The sequence below is a fragment of the Peromyscus maniculatus genome, chromosome 4, assembly GCF_049852395.1.
Source record: "Peromyscus maniculatus bairdii isolate BWxNUB_F1_BW_parent chromosome 4, HU_Pman_BW_mat_3.1, whole genome shotgun sequence".
NCBI lineage: Eukaryota > Metazoa > Chordata > Mammalia > Rodentia > Cricetidae > Peromyscus > Peromyscus maniculatus.
The window spans coordinates 153981617-154000420 of NC_134855.1; the positions used below are offsets into that span (position 1 = coordinate 153981617).

General features: G+C 49.1%; 1 protein-coding gene across 1 annotated transcript in view; it reads left to right on the top strand.

The window, feature by feature from the left end:
• The window catches only part of Vapb (VAMP associated protein B and C), a 36593-nt gene extending 18028 nt beyond the window's left edge, over positions 1 to 18565 (top strand). Inside the window, exons 2-6 of the mRNA XM_006976022.4 lie at positions 1006 to 1158; positions 10247 to 10350; positions 13272 to 13352; positions 15012 to 15188; positions 17218 to 18565. Of these exons, the coding sequence (XP_006976084.1) occupies positions 1006 to 1158; positions 10247 to 10350; positions 13272 to 13352; positions 15012 to 15188; positions 17218 to 17376 (674 nt within the window). The 3' untranslated portion in view covers positions 17377 to 18565. The remainder of the gene's footprint in view (positions 1 to 1005; positions 1159 to 10246; positions 10351 to 13271; positions 13353 to 15011; positions 15189 to 17217) is intronic.
• Positions 18566 to 18804: the final 239 nt, after the last annotated feature.

Consider the following 18804-nt stretch of genomic DNA (forward strand, 5'->3'; position numbering starts at 1 on the left):
GACAGGTGAGCCAGTAGATATTCTTTGTAACCACGGAAACACATTCCCTGCTTCCTTATAAATGTGGAGGTGGGACTGAAAAGCCTGCCTATAGGAAACAAAGATGTGGCACTCATGTTGAAAATAGGTAAACTTCAAATGGATCTAGGGCTGGGGATGTCGCTCAGAGGCAGGATACATGTACAGGTCCCTGGATTTGCTCCATATCAACACACATGTGTATGTGCACATGACAGAGGTCCTGCAGTTCACCTCTCCCGATCTAACCCCCTCATATGCCTAGTGATTGGGGGGGGGTCCCACTGATTAGCCAATGAGAAACAGTCTTGCAGTTGTGGACCATGTACATTGCTATTCAGTCTAGATGGTTGGACGAGCTCCCACATGGTTAATATTAGTTACCTCAGGCACAGATGAAGCTTATTAACTTCTCTTTATACATCTTTCATTGTTTGGCTTGTTTTAAGAAGCATGTTTTACTTTTTTAATTAAAAAATCTAATGAAGTAGGAAATGAATAAGTAATAGTAATAAACAATAGCCCAGGGCCACAGAACTTTGCTCCAGGCTTCTCAGGAGCCTGTGTGCTTAGAGCTGCTAGAGGGCTCTTAATGAGACTGGCCATCCTTGTAGTCACACTGTTAGGGGTTTTCCTCTCTACAGAGTCCTGCACCCCAGAGGCCACCTGCCACCTGGTACACTCTGTTCTTAATAGTCACTGGGGACCTGTGCCTGGTCCTTCGTATAGATTCCATTGGGGTTCTGTGGAAGTGAATATTGAGCATAAGTAACTGTCATTGGATTTGGACCATCTGGTTCTCGGTCCTGTCATTCACACAGGTCTGTTTTCTGAGCTATGCTCTTTTCTATAATTCAGCAGCAGTGGTCCAGTGTGAGGTGGATCTTGGCTCTTCCCGAACCATGTCTATCATCTCTGCTTCCAAACCAGTCTGTCTCCTACACTTTCCTCACAGAACCCCAACCAGTTGTCTGTCTCTCCACATAGGTCCCTTCACTGATGTCGTCACCACCAACCTAAAGCTTGGCAACCCAACAGACAGAAATGTGTGTTTTAAAGTGAAGACCACAGCACCACGCAGGTACTGCGTGCGGCCCAACAGTGGGGTCATTGATGCCGGGGCCTCTCTCAATGTGTCTGGTAAGTCCTGACTCTGGAGGTCGTGGGTGGGTTCCAGAGGGCCCGGCCCTTGGTTTTGTCAGAGCGGGTATGTTCAGGGTAGTGCAGGAGACTGCAGACTTCTCTCCACCTCTCCCATCCCACCTTGGGTAAAAGCTTGGTTCCTACCACCTTTGACTTTCCATAATCCATGTCTCTTTGTTTTAATGCTTGCAGCCTCTATACCTTAGTAGCTGGAGCAAAATTAAAGCGTGACTTCAGAGCAAGTGCCTCTGTTCTTTTGGAGTTAAATCTGCATTTTGACAATAAGTAGAGAGGGACACAGTTAACTAATTTATTTGGTGGGAGAATACTAGATAGAGTTATTTTCTTTAAGCTAAAGGATTTGTGGGGGTGCTGATGTCATCTAGTGCCTGGAGGTGCACTCTGAGGAGATGGAAACATAGTCACAGCTGTGGGCCCCGTGTGTCCTGATGCCCCCCACCCCCATCAGGGCACATTTATTTTCCAGAGCCCAACTTCTGAAAAGAGACTGATAAAGTGCCCAAATTGAGAACTGGTTTTCAGAATTAAGGAGGTATGAGTGATATGTTAGAGTTTAGCCGTATTTAGAAACTGGTGAAATTGCAGCTCATTAGAACCCATGATGTTCAGAGGAGCTGTGGGGGAGTGTGTGTCCTTTAGACACCAGTGACTCAGTGTCCCCAGCTTCAGCATCGTTAGAGGCCACTTCTCATTTGAAGTGAGTGCCTGTCTGGCTTTTTCCATGATAGGTTTTGATTGTGATACATTTGGCTATTCATTTGACACCTAAAAGAAAATGATTCACCTCTTTGGAAAGATACAAGGTGTTTCATTATCTCAGCCTCTGATTCCTCGCCTCCGTTGGTGCCTCTCATTATGGAGCACCCGCCCCAGCTCCCTGTGTGCTTCTCTCTGAGTGTGCAAGGCCTGGTCTGGACTCCTGCGTCAGATTTTTAGTCAGGAGCAGTTAGCTGGTAGCCAGCACCGATGGAAGGGATCCCACTGCTGGACCTCACACTCTGCATCCTTTGCACTGTGCAGGATGCATTGTCGCATCCATTCTGTGTCCGTTTTGAGTCCTGAAGCTGGTGTGCGACAGAGCCAGTGCTCTGTGACTGGCATGCTGGAAGAAGGGAGTGGTCAGGGTGTGATTTCTGCTTCCTCCATGTGCTGCAAGTTTTCACTGAGATTAGTGCAGCTGGATTCTTCTGTCCTGTCCCTATTTAGTTTGGTGCCCGAGGGCCTTGTGGAGTTGAACTGTCTAAGCCCTTGGTCCTTTCTTTAGCCCCCATCCCCCAATCTCCTTATCCATAATACATTTTAGAAAATTTGATTTTACCAGCAGATGAAAATCACCAATTTTCGTAGGAAAATAGCAGCTTGGTTTTCTGAGTAAAATAACCTCAGCAGATAGTTATACAGTGTAGGTATGCTTCCTGATGTTACAGGTGATTATGTGTGTGTGTGTGTGTGTGTGTGTGTGTGTGCGCGCGCGCGCGCGCGCGCGCGCGCGTGCTTGCGTGCTTGCGTGCTTGCGTGGGTGCATGCGTGCGTGCGTGCGTGCGTGCATGTGCGTGTATGCGCGTGTCTTGGGAATGTTCTGAGAGTGATCAGGCTCTTAAGTGAAGGCTGATTTTGTTGCTGTGTCTTCCTCTGCAGAGCAGAAAGTAAGGAACTGGCATGGATGTCATCCTTCCCTGTCAGTGGTCTCTGTCATATGACTGTCAGGCAGAGCTTGGCTTAGAGACATATGTTCTTTCTATGGTACTGTGCTGCTGCCTCACCGGGTTAGGAGGTGGCTGCTGCAGGATGAATCTGAAATGTAATCCATTGTAGGGGGTCAGGGAACAGGAGGGATGGTTGGATAAAGAGACATGTTTGTAGCTTTCCCCTGGTGAAATAGGATGGCACATGAGAAAAATCTCTGTGGAAGCACTGGGTGTCTGTCTGTCTGTCAGTGGTGGCCTGGGAGGGCCAGGTTCTAGGTGTGCAGATGTCACACTTTGGATGGGCGCATCTTGGGTTGGGAAGCACTGTTCTTGTCCAGGTCTGGTTGCTTGAGGAGTGCAGTCACTGGGGTGAAGCATGGTAAGTCAGAGTCCTTGGAGAAGGCAGGTTCACCGGCAGATCACTGTCCTCGGTGTGCTCACAGCCACTTGTTGCTTCATATGATCTGTCCTTGAGTCTGTGACTGACTTTTGCCAGCCTGGTCACGTGTGCACATTCTAGTGGTGCCACTATAAATGCACAAAGCCAGGCAGGCTTGGGTGGAGACCAATTGTATAATGTTTGCATTGCCTTCAAAAAGCAAAGGGATTCTATGCATTTTTTTGAATGTGTGGCCCCCCTGAATTCCTATAAAACATACGTTTATGAGTGAATTTTCACATGTAATTTACAAAACAGTGACCATCAGATGAACTGAAAATCCTATCAGCATGGTCCTGCTTAGCACCCAGAATGTCACAGGATATCTGGAAAGGACAGGCAGGGGTAGTGCACCCCTCCCTTTCTGAAGACCCTTGGGAGGCTCTAGCTATTAGAGGAGGCTATAAATCATCCCTGTAAAGAGGAGGGAGGGAAGAAGGGAGGAGAGACGGATGGAGTGAGTGAGCTGGAGGGGGTGGGAGTGGTGATGATAGGGCTGGGGCTTGAAAGGCTTTGCATCTTGCATCTTGGCTGCGGCAGGCATAGGCAGTGATCCTCAGCCACGCCCTGGAGTGCTTTGCTGGCCTTGCCAGTGAACCTGGCATTCAAAGGACCTTATACCATGCTTCCAAAGCTCCGGCTCTGACCTGCCGTGCTGCTTTCTTCATAACACAGTGAATCCATGTGCGTGAGGTTCCTCTCAATAACCTAGGCAGCTTACTCACAGTTGGGCAGAGGCATAGCCTAAGGTTTTGTATCAGTGAAGTGTGACATGTGGACATTCCCGTAGAGGTGCTCTGGGCCTCCCTTTGTCTTTTTGTCTGTATAGCTCAGATGCACAGTCTGCTTGCTGTGATATGAAGCACAGCTAATGGTCACCCCAGAGTGCCTGAGTTTGGACACATGCTCGTGATGAGCACTGGCCTGAGCTGGGCTTGCACACGTGGCTCTGCACCTTGGCAGCGCAGGCATGTGGAGATGAGCTTGCCGGAGGGAAACTGAGTTCCCAGAGACTTCAGGCACAGAGAGAGGAGGACCTCTGCCTTCATCATCCATCTGAAGCAGATGGAAGTGGTTTTACAGAATTTAGATCTTTCAAACTGTGTGGCAGGGAAATGTTTTTAGCGTATGTAATTTCTGAAGATGTCTTTGTAGAAGGCTGTTAGTGGTGGCAGATCTTGTTTTTAATGCTGCAGTTTAATAATGAGGGACTTTCCATTAATATTCCAAACCATGTTTGCCAGCATGTACAGCAGGTGAAGTGGTAGAATTATGGGCCCATCAAAAATACTTAGGCTTCCTGTAATATGACAGTAAGTTTAGTGTTTGTGTAACCTCTGTGAATTCTAATCCCACAAAGTGGTGAGCACTTCCGTTTGCAGTTCAGTTATTCCCATTGCCTGCCCCTGTGCCAAGTGAGCTACACATGCAGAATATCCATGGGGGGTGTGGGTAGAGTCATTAAAGACACCAGGATTTAGGTACAGATTCACTTTACTCTGTGTGCCCTGGGATTGAAGATGGATTAAAGCCAAACATAGGTCTCCCAGTATCTGAATCTGTACTTTAAACTGAAATTTGGAGCACAGAGGGACAGCGTTGGTTTCTGACAGCCCCTTCAGGACTCTTTCTAATCACATTTAAACCATAAAGTTCTTCCAGTAACAGAATGAATATCAGCATCTCCTGGGATGGAGACGTTGGTCAATTAATGTAATTGGGTAGTATTGGAATTGATTATTAATCCGTTTAAGATGGTGCTGGCTCAGATGGATGTTGCTGTTTACTGACATTGGACTCGCCAGCCGTGGGCTGCAGCATTCAGGTGCTGAATCTCAGGGTAAAAATGATCCCAGTCTGCTGACAAAGAAGCAGCCTGCTGTGCATCTTCCAGTGTGCATAGAGAGGCTGCCATGGGGGCTTTAACATGGCATCCTTCCTTGGATCTGATCGTTGCTTTGGAAGGCTCTGATAAGTGCAGACTTTTAACTGGAAGTCTTCACTGCTCTGAGATAAGAACAGCCTGCGTTGCTGCTTAAGATAAATCCCCAATCTCTTCACCAGATTAGTTTATGGCTTAAAATATTTTACCAACAAAAATTCAGCTTAATTGTGCTTAAAGCCTTTTGAAGCTTGCTATAGGATTCAGGTTTCTTAGGAGGACTGTCCATACTTTATGAAGATGATCAAAGGGCAGGACCCAGAACACTGGGTAGGGGACACTTAGCTGGAAGGTACCTTTTGGCTCTGCGAGGTGATGCAGGGAGAAGGCTTGAGCGGCAACCTTGGGAGAGGAGGTAGCAAGAGTACTTGGCAGACTGGTCATGAGCACTCAGAGAACAGATGAAGGTTGCCAGGTATGGGAAGTCTCTGGACTTAGAACACACTGGTCTCTGTGTGTCAGATGGTCAGTCCTCAGGCATGGCTCACAGGTCTTACTGAACAGACTGTGGGAGTGATGGGGCGCACAGTTAAACTGGGAGGCCCAAAGAGAGGCCTGGCTGTGTCCTGCTGTTAGGCACAGCACAGGAAGGCAGTTGAGAAAGCCTTCATAATGAGGAGTGAGTGAGCCTTGGTGTTTGGCCCAAACAGCCTGTTGCATGCCTCCTTTCTGTTGACCCCAAGGAACGGGTGACAGGTAATGTGTGCCCTGTGGCCTCTGCACAAACAAGTGGAGCAGGCTGCCAGGTGCTTGCTACCTGAGCTGAGAGGCCCACGGAGGACAGAGTTAGATCGGCGACACTCTCAGAACCAGATGGAATGAGTTATTCACCTGCTAGACTTGAGTAGTGCAGGCCCAGGAGGGTAGTCACAGTGTTAACATTCTGAGACCCCGGAAGGAAATAATGAACTTACTCATGGTGAGGGCTTGGGTCAGCTGCAATGTCCATTCCTTTGTTTCAGGTGAGTATTCCATCATTGACAGCCTTGCTGATCACCTTTAGCTGAAGAAGCTCACATTTGACTTTGGTTGTTTAAAAAAAGCGGTGGTGCCGTCATTTCATAAATGTAGTTTGGTAGGTAGATTGTGGTCTTCTGATATGTGGACTGTGCAGGGAGGGAGCAGGCAGCCAGAAGAGATGGCAGGAAGGGAGAGCAGGGAGGAGAACCTGTCGGGTGAGGGCAGGGAATCTCTTCCCTTGAACATTCCTATCTACCTATTTATTATTATTTTAAATTATTGTTGTTCTTGTGATTTTGGTTTTTTCAAGACAGGGTTTCTCTGTGTAGCCCTGGCTGTCCTGGAACTCTCTTTTTAGACCAGGCTGGCCTCGAACTCACCTTTATTCTGCTTCCCAATTACTGGGATTAAAGGCGCGTGCCTCCACCACTGAGCTCCCTTGAACATTTCTAAAGGGAGTGTGATGTAGGGTGCTTTGAAGGTAGGAGGGGAAGAGTGTTCATACCAGCAGCCAGTGGGAGCATCTGAACACCTGAGTAAGTTTCACAAACATCCAGTCCTTGACTCAGTTTACCTAGGGGAGGTAAATTGGCAAGAAGGTGCACATGGGGTCTGTAGAAAGTGGCTGCAGTGAGTGAGCTTCCCTTGGTAAGAACAGGCATGGCTCCTTCCAGAAAAAGAGTACAGCCCAGTTCTCCAGGAGCAGGTTCTCAGCAGGACCCCTCCAGCAGATTCTCTTTACGGGCTCCTTTGCAATTCTGGTACATGCTGAAGTTGGCTAACCATTCTTCGAAGGGCATGCTAGGATATGGGGCAGCGTAGGAATGAGGGAAGGTTTTGGGAATGGTGGAGAATGTCACAAGGTGCAGGACACAGAGCTTGATGCATACCTGCTGGTCCAGAAGCAGGTCTATTGGCCTGGAAAGACCAGGGGGTGTGTGGGAGGAGGCCCAGAGGGCTTGAAGAACTGAGCTGGCTGTCTTCTGCATGGGCCGTAGCTGCTATTCTAAGAAGTTGTGATCTGAGTGCTGTGGGGGGCTGGTGGCATGTCTTCCTGGGTCTAGAAGGGATGCTTGGGCTAATCTGGTGGGAATGACACAGGGAAAAAGTTGGCAGAGCCTTTGGTTGGGAGGAAGAAAGTGAGTGGAGGCCAGAGCTGGCTGTGGCTTGTTGAACATGGAGACATTTCCAGGTGAGAACTGAGGCGGAGTGGCGGTGTTCTTTAGACTCCTTATTCGCCCCCTCCCACTGTGGTGCAGATGAAAGTGGTCAGTGGTTGCCTGGTGCCCTGGAAGCAGCTTTTATGCTGCATTTAATCAGGTCGTCATTTTCCAAGCCCGTGTGTGTTTTAAGCTGCTGCCTGTTTCCTTCTCTTTTGAAGGAAGTCTGATCGATCAGTGCTTCGTGACCCTGGAGGTTCTTCACAAGGGCCCCACTTTGGTGTCTAATGCAGCAGGCTCTGTGTCCGGAGCACCGGGTGGGTGAGGGGTTGACTGAGCCCAGGTCGTCTCCTGGTAACAGGCTTCTTTAATGTTCTATCAGCAGATGCGTTCTGAAAGGAGGGAGGGCTGGCTCACTTAGGGTTTTATCATCAGTGTCTTTGGTATTTAAATGAAATAAATTAAGTTAATGGGAAGCTCTTTTATAGCCTGTCATGGAAAAAGTACATAATTTGTGCCACAATTTGCAGTGAACTAGCACTGACCAACATTTATTCTGTCATGTTCTTATAAAGTTTCAGCTGAAACGGGATTTGACATGAGACGGTGGTAGCTGAGGGACAGGAACTCGGTGGTGTACGTGAGGGCTGTGTGGAGAGGGTGTGGGGTCCTGAGGTGTACCCAGGGTCTGTAGAGTGTCACACACACAAAGGATAGCCAGTGGGAGGTAGGCAGCTGCTTCTCTACTTGTTTCTGCAGTGGAGGCGGGGCAGGTCTCTACCTTATGCCAGAGCTTCCAAGACGACCCCGCCAGAGGCCCTGGTTCCCATTCCTGGCCTAGGTTCTCTGATCAGCCCCACCAGTGCTGACTTCAGGCTCCAGCATGGCCTCAGCTAACTCTTTTCTCTTTAGATTGTCTCAAGAAGGGCCACTTCTGGAAAGGGCCAGAAAGGCGGTGTATGTGGTGGCTGTGTTCTTTCTGTATATAGTCTTTGGACTTCTTGTGCTGCTGACAGTTGAACACCCCAAGAGTGTGGGCCTTTGTGAGCTATAGTGGTATTTATTATATTAGAAATTTAAAAAGGACTAATTTCTTTAAAAATTGCAATCCATCAATTACATGTTTGTAGTAGTATTTTTTCTTTTTATGAAAGTAGCTATTCTCCAGAAATTAGAAGGCTCACATTGTTGACAGCTTCTGCAGATTTGACGTCTTAATAGACTAAATTCTCGTGTCTCCTTCATTCAGTGTGTGGTGGTGCTGTGTTGGTGGATGTGTCACCCAGACAGGAAGTTAATAGAGTCTTTAGATGGCTCTGTAGCAGACAAGTAGTGTTTTCTTTCTTTCTTTCTTTCTTTCTTTCTTTCTTTCTTTCTTTCTTTCTTTCTTTCTTTCTTTCTTTCTTTCTTTCTTTCTTTCTTTCTTTCTTTCTTTCTTTCTTTCTTTCTTTCTTTCTTTCTTTCCTTCCTTCCTTCCTTCCTTCCTTCCTTCCTTCCTTCCTTCCTTCCTTCCTTCCTTCCTTCCTTCCTTCCTTCCTTCCTTCCTTCTTTCTTTTCTTTTCTTTTCTTTTCTTTTCTTTTCTTTTCTTTTTTTTTTTTTTTCCTGGTGCTAGGGTTGACCCAGGCTTTGCACAGGCTGGCCTCAAAGTGAGATCCATCTGCCTCTGCCTCCAGAATACTAGGACTAAAGATATGAACCACCATCTACAGGTAGACTGGGGAGGAACCATAGTTTGGGACTGTGACCCGAGAGTCAGAGCCAGGCTAGAGCCCTGGCTTCATTGTTAAAGGTGCCACTGTGTAGCCTTTGACTTCCCATCTAGAAGGTGGATGCCTTCGGGGAGCACACTGGGAGGGCAGGACAGGTGTCCCTTGATGTGTTGAGAGCAGACACTTGTGAAGCAGACCCGTTGGATTTGAGTGTGTGTGCCTTTGTGATGTGAGTGAGGCAAGCTAGCTGCCATTTCTAGTTTTCTCATCTGAAAAACAGACAACTGAATAATAACTCGGCGGTGCTTGCCTCTTACAGATTGAGTGAGGTGATGATAGTACCGACGAGCAAGGCTCAGTCTCTGGCCCAGGGAGATGCTAGGCCCACATTGACTCTCTGAGGCTTCCCCTGCTTGTCAGTTTAGGTCTGAGGGAAGGGCACTCAGTGTGAGGCTTATTAAAGCTGTGCAGCACAGAGCATGTTGCAAAGCAACCCTCACGTCACAGGGTTTGGCCCGAGTCATCTGGGAATAGGTCCGAGGAAGCATGTCAGAGTAGAAGAGAGTACAGCAGGGTGCCAGTCCATGGGTCCTTGGGTGAGCTTTCTCTGGGTTCTGGGTGCGGGGTGGAGCAGGAGTTGGAATTGTTTTTCCTGCTGTGGGAAATCCAGCTTATAAGCCATCTCCAGAATTCTATTGGCAAAGTCATATTTCAAGCCTTACCTTGATGAGCTGCGTGGGAAATGGGGTGGAGAGAAGCGAAAACCATCCTGAAACATTTTGAGTTATTCTGTTTTCCTTCTCGAAAAGATCATTTGGCAATGTTTTCCTGAGAAAAATAGGCCTTTGGTGTTTTCTCCCATTTTATGTCTTCAGTAAGGGCTGTAAGACAGGTCAGGGTGGCTGTGTGGGAGTGCATGGCCAGGGTTATCAAGACTCGGGCCCCCACGTCCTAAACAGCCCCTGAGTTCAGCTAGCACCTGCTGTCGGGCTTAGCTGCTGCCCTGAAGAGTTGGGGGAAGACTGTCCACCCCTGCTGGCTCACGTCCTTGCTCGGGGTCCGGATGGGGGAACTGGGAAGTCGCTTTGCTCCACAGTGTGTTAACTTGACAAACGGCTCTGATGACCACGCTCTGACCCTCCTAATGAAATATTTTCTTTCTCAGTGATGTTACAGCCTTTCGATTATGATCCCAATGAGAAAAGTAAACACAAGTTTATGGTTCAGTCTATGTTTGCTCCACCTGACACTTCTGATATGGAGGCAGTAGTAAGTACGAACGCTTCTTCTCCTTCTCTCCAGTCCACTAAGGCAGGCGTGGCTGTTAGGGAGGTGTGCACTCTGGTCCTGTATGGCTTTCCTAACTTGGGTGAACAGCTTTAACATTTACATGGCTGTTCTTTTCTGACTCGATGGACTGAGCTTGCCACAATTCTCGCTCCCCTGGACCCCTCCTCCCTCTCTCCTGCACCACAGGATGTTTCTGACCTGTCTCGGGCCCCTCAAACCCAGAAGGATGTGCTTGTGTTGAATACCAAATGCCCCCGCCTTCCCGTTGACACTCCCCTGCATTGCTTTCCTCGTTTACTTGGTCGGCACAGTTCTTTGGGTTCTTTGCTGAGGATTGAACTCTGATCTTGCTCATACTAAGCAGCTACTCTGTCTCTGAGCTACACCCACAGCCCGCTTCATTTTCATTCCCCCTTCCTCTGCTTGAGTACACGTTTAACAATGTCTCTAATTTTGGTAAAATTAAGATGCCTTTGTTCTTATAAATAAACACTATTTTATAATATTGATTTTTTTTTTTCTGGAGGAAGAGAGAATAGAATGGCAGTTCTCCCCAAAGGGGGTGCTGCCGGTCCCCGTCTGCGGCACAGCGAGCAGCGGTCCTCAGGGTCCAGCCAGCCCAGAGATGTCGAGGGTGTCAGGGATATCTGTGCTACGCTTGTCTCCTGCTGGTGTCCCCATGCAGCCTTTGCTTAGGGCTTGGGAAAGCAGAACCAGCTGCCTTCATTGGTGCCTACCTTGGGGGCAGAAAGGGAAGTTAGTTAAGTCAAGTATTGAGCTGGAGCGAGACCTTGTCATAAGACTGACCCTGGAGACATTTCTCTGCCCTTTCATTTCCTGCCCTGTGTTGTGTTAGTCTGTGTGATGAAGGGAACACATGACAGGCACGGAAAGTGGATGTCTGCCTTCCGCTGTGGTACAGCTGGAGGGGTGGGGGCTGGGCCGTCTTGATCCCGAAGCAGAGCCCTGCCTTTACTGATGCCGTGGTCTGTCTTGGGCAGGTTTTGTTGATTCTTCTTGAGGTTTCAGCCACCTGTGAATTGGGAATAAAAATGCAGCCCATAGGGTTTTGAGGAGAGTGTGCCCATGTCTGACACTTCCCCTGAGTAATTAGGGGCCAGGCACTGCAGGTTGACAAAGCGGCCTTCGATTTCTCCGTGGGTTGTTTTTATAACTGTCTCAAGTGTTTGGGCAGCACATTTGGTAGAGCACTGTGGACATGCCCACCTGAGTCAAAGCCGAGTTGCGTGGAGGAGGTGACTGCCAGGTCCCCCTCAGCAGGCCCGATGACTGGGAGAGCCTGTGTTGTTGCTCTTGAGCCGACAGTGTGCCGGAAATGGAGAGCAGCGCCTGATCACCTTTGCCTCGATGTGCTGTGTGAACACTCCGCTCCTGAGCAGTCACAGACTTCCCTGGGCCGGCGGCCTGTATTGCTGCGTCCCTGGAGCCCTGTAGCGTATGGACACTCTTCACTGACATAGTACTGGATGCACTTGACAGTGAGCTGGAGTTGTCAGGAGCCTAAAGAGGCTAATTCCCATCTTAGTGCTCTCTGAGCACTCGAGTGTGGCCTTTGGATACTCCAGCGGAGGACCTTCCCTGCACCTTGGTTTGTGGCTCTAGGGTGCAGGTCATTGGGCTTGGAGGAGCGTCTTAATCTTGGATCATCATCATTAAATTCAGATTCAAATTTGGGGACGAGAATGGTCCTACGTAGGTGATGTTACTGCTTGCTGACTGTCTTGCTCTTGGTGCAGTTTGGTGAGTTGGCACAGGTGCTGTGGACGTCTGTCTGCACTGTGGTTTGTAGGCAGTTCTCTAAGACTACTTGAGTATCTGTCCTCTTGTCACCAGCATTAAGAACCCAGAGCTGGCCCTTGCATGATCCTCTCTGACTTACCCGGGGGCACACATGCACAGAGCAACATTTGTGTGTTGGTGTCTTCCTGTGTAGCTCAGTGCTCTCGGGTGTCCTGTGAGTGCCGGTGTGCCATCCTGTTGACTTCTGCCATCGTTAGGGTGGCAGTGCCCTGGGACCGGACCAGTGGGTTGCCCTGGCTGCTCTGCGTGGTGGGGAGGGGGAGGGTTGGTGCCTCGCTTCTCTCAGGTGTCACCTGGATGCTTTGCTGACCTGTCATTCTCAACCCTTCCTCCTCATCTGAGAGGAGATGTTAGTGAGGGGCACAGCCCTCACTGGGGGTGGGGTGGCTTGGGCAGGGCCATTCTGGTGCAGCCACAGTGGTGGCATGGCTCTGGTGGATGTGCCCCACAGTGGTGGCATGGCTCTGGTGGATGTGCCCCACAGTGGTGGCATGGCTCTGGTGGATGTGCCCCACAGTGGTGGCATGGCTCTGGTGGATGTGCCCCACAGTGGTGGCATGGCTCTGGTGGATGTGCCCCACAGTGGTGGCATGGCTCTGGTGGATGTGCTCCACAGTGGTGGCATGGCTCTGGTGGATGTGACGCACTGGTGGTTGACAGAGTGGGGCTAAACCCTCATCTTCCGGCTCTCTAGGCATGTACGCCCTGTCGTGTAGATTACAGTTCCTTAAGGAGAGCTGGGGTTGCCTTTGCGGGGGTGAGGTGGGAGGCACCCTTGTTCAGCCATGCTTCCCAGGCCTGTGCTGCCCATGAAGTAGCAATGGGCGAGCTTGGGCAGGCTCTAAGGAGCCAGACAGAGACTGCAGGGTTTGCAAAGTGTGATAAATATTCAGGAGAGCTCATGCATTTAATCTTGTCATGTTAAAAATATTGAAATCTCAGCAGACTTAAGTTCTTTATTTGATATACATCAGGGCTTTCTCATTAAGAGTATTTTTCTGAAATTGTCAGTTATAGGAGGAGAATTATTCTTCCAGCAGCTTGATAATACCCTGATTATTAAATTTAAATTGTTTTAGTGGAAGGAGGCAAAACCGGAAGACCTTATGGATTCAAAACTTAGATGTGTGTTTGAATTGCCAGCAGAAAACGCTAAACCAGTAAGTATGTCTCTAGTTAACAGTAATCGAATGTTGCAAGCTGATACTTATTTGCATGCCATCTCCTGTGAAACAAAGATTCAAGCTGGCAAATTATTTTCCTTCCTCTAATGTATGAAGGAAAAAAAGAAGCTGAAGTCAACAGATAAGCTGGCATTATAAATCAACCTTGGGAAAGACTTGCAGAGAACAGCTAACTGAAAGTTTCCCCTTGAGAGGAGCAACCTGTTGGCTCCTGAGGTCATGAATCCCAGGGAGTCTTTGCTTGGCAAAGTGGGGAGACCACAGTGGAGTGATTTGCCCTTTACCGCGGTGCTTAGACAGGTGGTAAACTCTCAGAGCGCCCTGGCCTGCTTTCCTCAGCAGCTGCTCCCCACCCCCGCTCCCCACCGACACTCAGTGCAGCTCTGCCTTGAGACGAGACTCTCTTGGCCTCGGGGCTACTGGCATTTGCATCCTGTGCACTGTGGGGTATCCAGCATTGAGTTCCCACTCACCGTCCATACCCTGCTCCCTAGATGCTAGCAGTACCTCCAGATTTCATGGAGGCTGTTGTGTGCCCACTGCCCCGTTGGGAGCCCCCCTCGTCCCCTCCTTTCTCCCTGTGCTGACTTCATCTGGGCCTTCACCGTGGACCAGTAGAAGACAGGAGGTGACATCTCAAATACCGGTGTCCACTTCCTTCCCAACTGGCCAGGAGAGTTAAAATTATGTTAAGAAGTAAAGCCGTGCGTGATCTGCAGGCCCCTGCCAGTGATGGAGAGAGCTGGGCAGGGAAAGTGCTCTGCAGTGTCTTTCACAGAATGCTGTTGATTGCAGTCAGAACTGTCTGTTTTCTTCTGCTCTGTCATCAGCTACTGCCATCCTGGTTCTTTGGAGAGCGAACAGCATCCTGTTGTAGGAGAGTTAACTTAGAAACAGGGAGACATGGATCCTGACCCCAGCCCCATGATTAGTAAGGTGCAGGCCTGGATTCTGCCTTCTGGAGCTCCCCGTTGAGTGGGACGTGAAGGGAATTGGAGCTGGGTGTCTGATTTTCAGATTGCTGCCCAGAACCTCAGGCCACCATATCTCTGTTACTGTTAACTAGAGACAGGAGTTCTGTATACTCCTCACCCTGTTTCCACTGATTAGCTCATATTCCAAGAGCATGGCCCATTTTATGCAGGGGACACAGGAGTGTGTGGTCTCCCCAGACAGAGGCATGGCTGACTCAAAGCTCATTCCTCCTCATCCCAGGTGGCCCATGTGTAACACTCTCTGGGCCTCCTACTCCCCACCCCCCACCCCCAGAGGCCTGGGATGCTCAGCTCTCCTGCAGAGGTAATTTGCAGCTGATAATTCCTGAGCTTGCACAATTGCAGTATGCTAATTTTTGCATGGCAGGAATTTGATGGTGCAATATGCGCGGCCCTTTTTCTCCTCCTTGAAGTATTAGCCTCAGCCCAACTTCATTATTTGCCCTTATTCATAATTTCTAGGGCCCGGTAGCTTTAGATTATCAAGATATTAGATAAAGTGATACATTTAAAAAATAAATGTGACATTTTACAGTGTGGATGAAATGCTACCTCATGTATTGTGTACTGAGAACTACTTTGCATAAAATCCTTTCTTACATACTTGGTGACCCTTGGGCTTTCATTTATTTCTGAACAGCATGATGTAGAAATAAATAAAGTTATACCTACAAGTGCATCCAAGACAGAAGCACCAGCGGCTGCTAAGTCCCTGACGTCGTCCCTTGATGACACAGAAGTGAAGAAAGTGATGGAAGAATGCAAGCGGTTGCAGGGGGAGGTGCAGAGGCTGCGGGAGGAGGGCAGGCAGCTCAAGGTAACGCCCTTGCTTGCCGGGCGGGCAGCAGCACGGGTGGGCAGCGTGGGTGGGTTTGTGTCTTTGCATTTGCTTGCTTTTTCCTCCCCAAGGCTCATTTGCAAAGCTTTCTTTTGGGGCTCTTGAAAGTGTGTTTGGATCGTACCTGCCAAACGGTTGTTTACCTAGGGAACCAAACCCACTCCCACTTCCATTGGTCTGGTTTGGGCCAGCTCTTTGAATATGCTCTATCAGACCCCACTGTGGCTGCCCTTGAGTGATCGTGGTTGGAGGCCAAATCCTGCTCATACTGTTAATAGGGGCACATGAGTTTTGAGAAGTCTCAAGTCGGTGTGGGCAGTAGAAGCTCCTCAGGCTGCTCTGGTGGTGGTGAGAAGAAAGCATGGTACTGGCTCCATAGAGAGGTGGAGGCGCAAAGGAGAAACTGAGGCTGCAGCTCAGGGCACCCGGCCAGGCTCTGGCTGTGTCAGGTTGGACTGGGGAGGCCAGAGGCAGCCCATGTCACTGTGTATATGGTTTGCATACAGGCTTGTCCACTCCAGGCCCATTTCTCAGGCCTTTTTGTTGAGTGTCTCTCTAACTGACCTGTAGCTCGAGCACTGTGGATCTGTCTGTCTTGGATGTGGATAGACCTGAACATCTGATTATAGGAGCTTTTGTTACAGCTTAAATTTTGAGGCCTATTTGTTCTTAATCTTGATGATGCCAGCCAAGCATGTAATAGGTTTCCCCTCCTTGCCCGCTGTGGCAGCAGATGCACAGAACGCACTCGCTGAAGCCGACTCCCCTGCATTCCAGCTCTGAGGCAGATGTAGGAGGATGGCAGGTTGGAAGTGGCCTCAGCATCTTCCTTTGCAAAAGCTTCTCTTTGAGCGCATCTCTCCTCAGAAATAGAGTTCTGCACCATTTACAGTGATCTATAGGTCGGAATAGCTTCTATGTAAACCCAATAAAATAAATGCTGTATTTTGCTGTGCCCATTTTTTTAAGTTAATCGAACGCTGGAGCTCATTCATCACTAGGCTGTGGTGCTGGCCTTGCCCATGAGCAGAATATCTCTTAAAATAATATCAGAGCCATCTTGACGGGGAGAATGCTTTATCCTGCCCGACACTGGCTTCTTGTTCAGTGAGATCTGTGCCAGGTGTTGTGGGCTCAGCTATGAGCAGGCTGCCTTGGGGACACTCCTTGTCCATGAGGCTGAGGGAGTGACGAGACAGTGATGGTTACAGCCCATGTCCTTAGTGGGCCCACAGAGAGCTGCAGATTAAGGGAGAGACTGTACTTGGCACTTGGCAGATAAGAAAGAAGCAGAGGAAAAGGTTGGAGAGTGTCAGCTGTGTGGGAGGTCTCAGAATGGAGCAGCCTGGAGCTTACCTGGAGCTTACCCTGTGTAGCCGTGGGCTTGGGAAGGGGACTAGAGGAACCTGCAGGTGGAAAACAGACACCTTGTTCCTTAACCATCCTGGGAGCATGGTGGGTGTGGAAGTGAGAAGCCATGAATTAGTTAGGAGGTATTTGTGGTGGGCAAATGCAGGTTTCCTCTTCACCCGCTATGGCAGCAGGTGCACATAGTATGTGTTTCAAATTCCAAGGTTATTGGATTCAGTAGTCTACCTAGATCTCTTGCCAGACTTACAGGTCCCCACTGAATAGTTGTTTGTGGTTTGTGTCTTGAGAAGTACCTGAGATTTCAAGCAGGAATGAGTTGGCTGGACAAACTTGTAGGTTCAGGACAGGGCAGAGGTCAGATCTGGAGATAGGCAGAGAAGAGGTCAAGATATGGCCAGAGAGCCTGTCCTCCTTCCGACCCTCGGCCCGAGAGCTTTTCCTGTAGGTTCATAGGAAGCTGAGGGTGCCCTTCAGCTTGGTGTCAGGAGGGAGCCAGCAGCTCTGGTAGGAAGAACCTTGAGGCCAGGAGGATCCTGGCAGTGGCTTCTCTGTAGGCTTCCATGTGCTTTTGCGTTGTGTCTGGATCATGTCTGCCAAGCCATGGTCCGCTTTTGAAATGTGCACTTATTCCTCCTAGGAAGAAGATGGGCTTCGGGTGAGGAAGGCGCTGCAGAGCAACAGCCCCATGGCGGCTCTGGCTGCTACCGGGAAGGAGGAAGGTCTCAGCGCCCGGCTGCTGGCTCTGGTGGTTTTGTTCTTTATCGTTGGTGTCATTATAGGGAAGATTGCCTTGTAGAGGCCGCATGCGAAGGATGGCAGATTGGATTGATGGATCTACCACATCATGGGATTTAAATTTATCATAACCATGCGTAAAAAGAAATTAATGTATGATGACATCTCACAGGTCTTGCCTTTAAATACCCCTCCCCATGCACACACAAATGCACACACAAATATAGCATAATATAATGATCTTTTAGAAAGTTAAAACTGTCTAGTAAATGGATGGGGGAAGAATGGTCTGTTACTGAGGGGCACCGTGATTCACCACAGTGGCATATTGTAGCTGTCATGTTAAACTCGGGTAGGCCTTGGCACATGGTCCTAGATCACCTCTCTTAAAGCAAGAAGCTCCTCTTCACATGTTGGGGCTGGCCTGTGGGAGCGTGAGTCCTTCGAGGTGGGGTGTGCTGTCCCTCCACAGCCACCACATGCTGCCTGGCCTCACCCAGGCGGCTTCCCCAGGCCTGCTGTTCTGTCTAGGCCTTTGGCTCCTCAGGCATGCAGAGCCACGGGAAGCCAAAACGCATTGCATGGTGGCCACATCTTGTGTAGCTGTAGGTCATGAGTGAGAGATAAAGTCTGTGCTCTGTTCTCTTAAAGGGACCAAGCTAAATTACTGTTGGTTCATGTAGTGACACTGAGCTGTTACCAGAGATGTGTAATGCATATTTAACTTATTTAATGTATTTCATCTCATGTGTTCCTACTGTCACCAGAGTACAGGCAGTGCTGCGCCTGTACGTCACCTGTGCTGCAGGGTACCAGTGAGGGCCGCTGCTGCTGTGGGCGCTGTGGCTCCGTGTCTCTGGAGGTCCAAGGGGTGGGGAGAGCCTGAGTCTGCCAGGAAGTGTTTCGTTGTAGGTCAGTAACAGCTGTCCTGAGGAGGGACACTCTTTGTAGAGACAGTCAGCTCTGGGTTACCCGGGCTTCTGGATTGCTCTTCCCTCACTCTCCGCTGCTCCTCATTCATCTAGAACACAGGCCGGGTCTGACCTGCCCTTCTCAGGACGAGTGAGTCAGGCTGCAGGAGGGTGACGGGTACAGAGGTGGGGAGGGAGAGCGCCTCAGCAAACCCATCTGCTGGTAATGAAGAGTCTTGACTGTGAATTAATTTCATGCCGTAAAAGACCAATCCAGTTCTGCTCAACTATGTAGCATCCTAAAAGAAGAAATTAAAATAAAGCCCCAAATTAAGAGTTCTTTTGTCATTTTGTCACATTTGCTGTGTGGGATTATTATTATTAATCATCGTTAGTGTGCTGTGGAAGGTTGACTTTAAAATGAGCTCTATCAGTGGGAAACACATGTTTAATGATTTGACTGTACACACATCTGTGTGGACACACACACATAGATTACTATTATTTTGATTATTATAGTTTTGGTTGGCTTCAGCTAACAGTATAGAAAATAAAACTGCTGCCATCTCAGGCCCGCT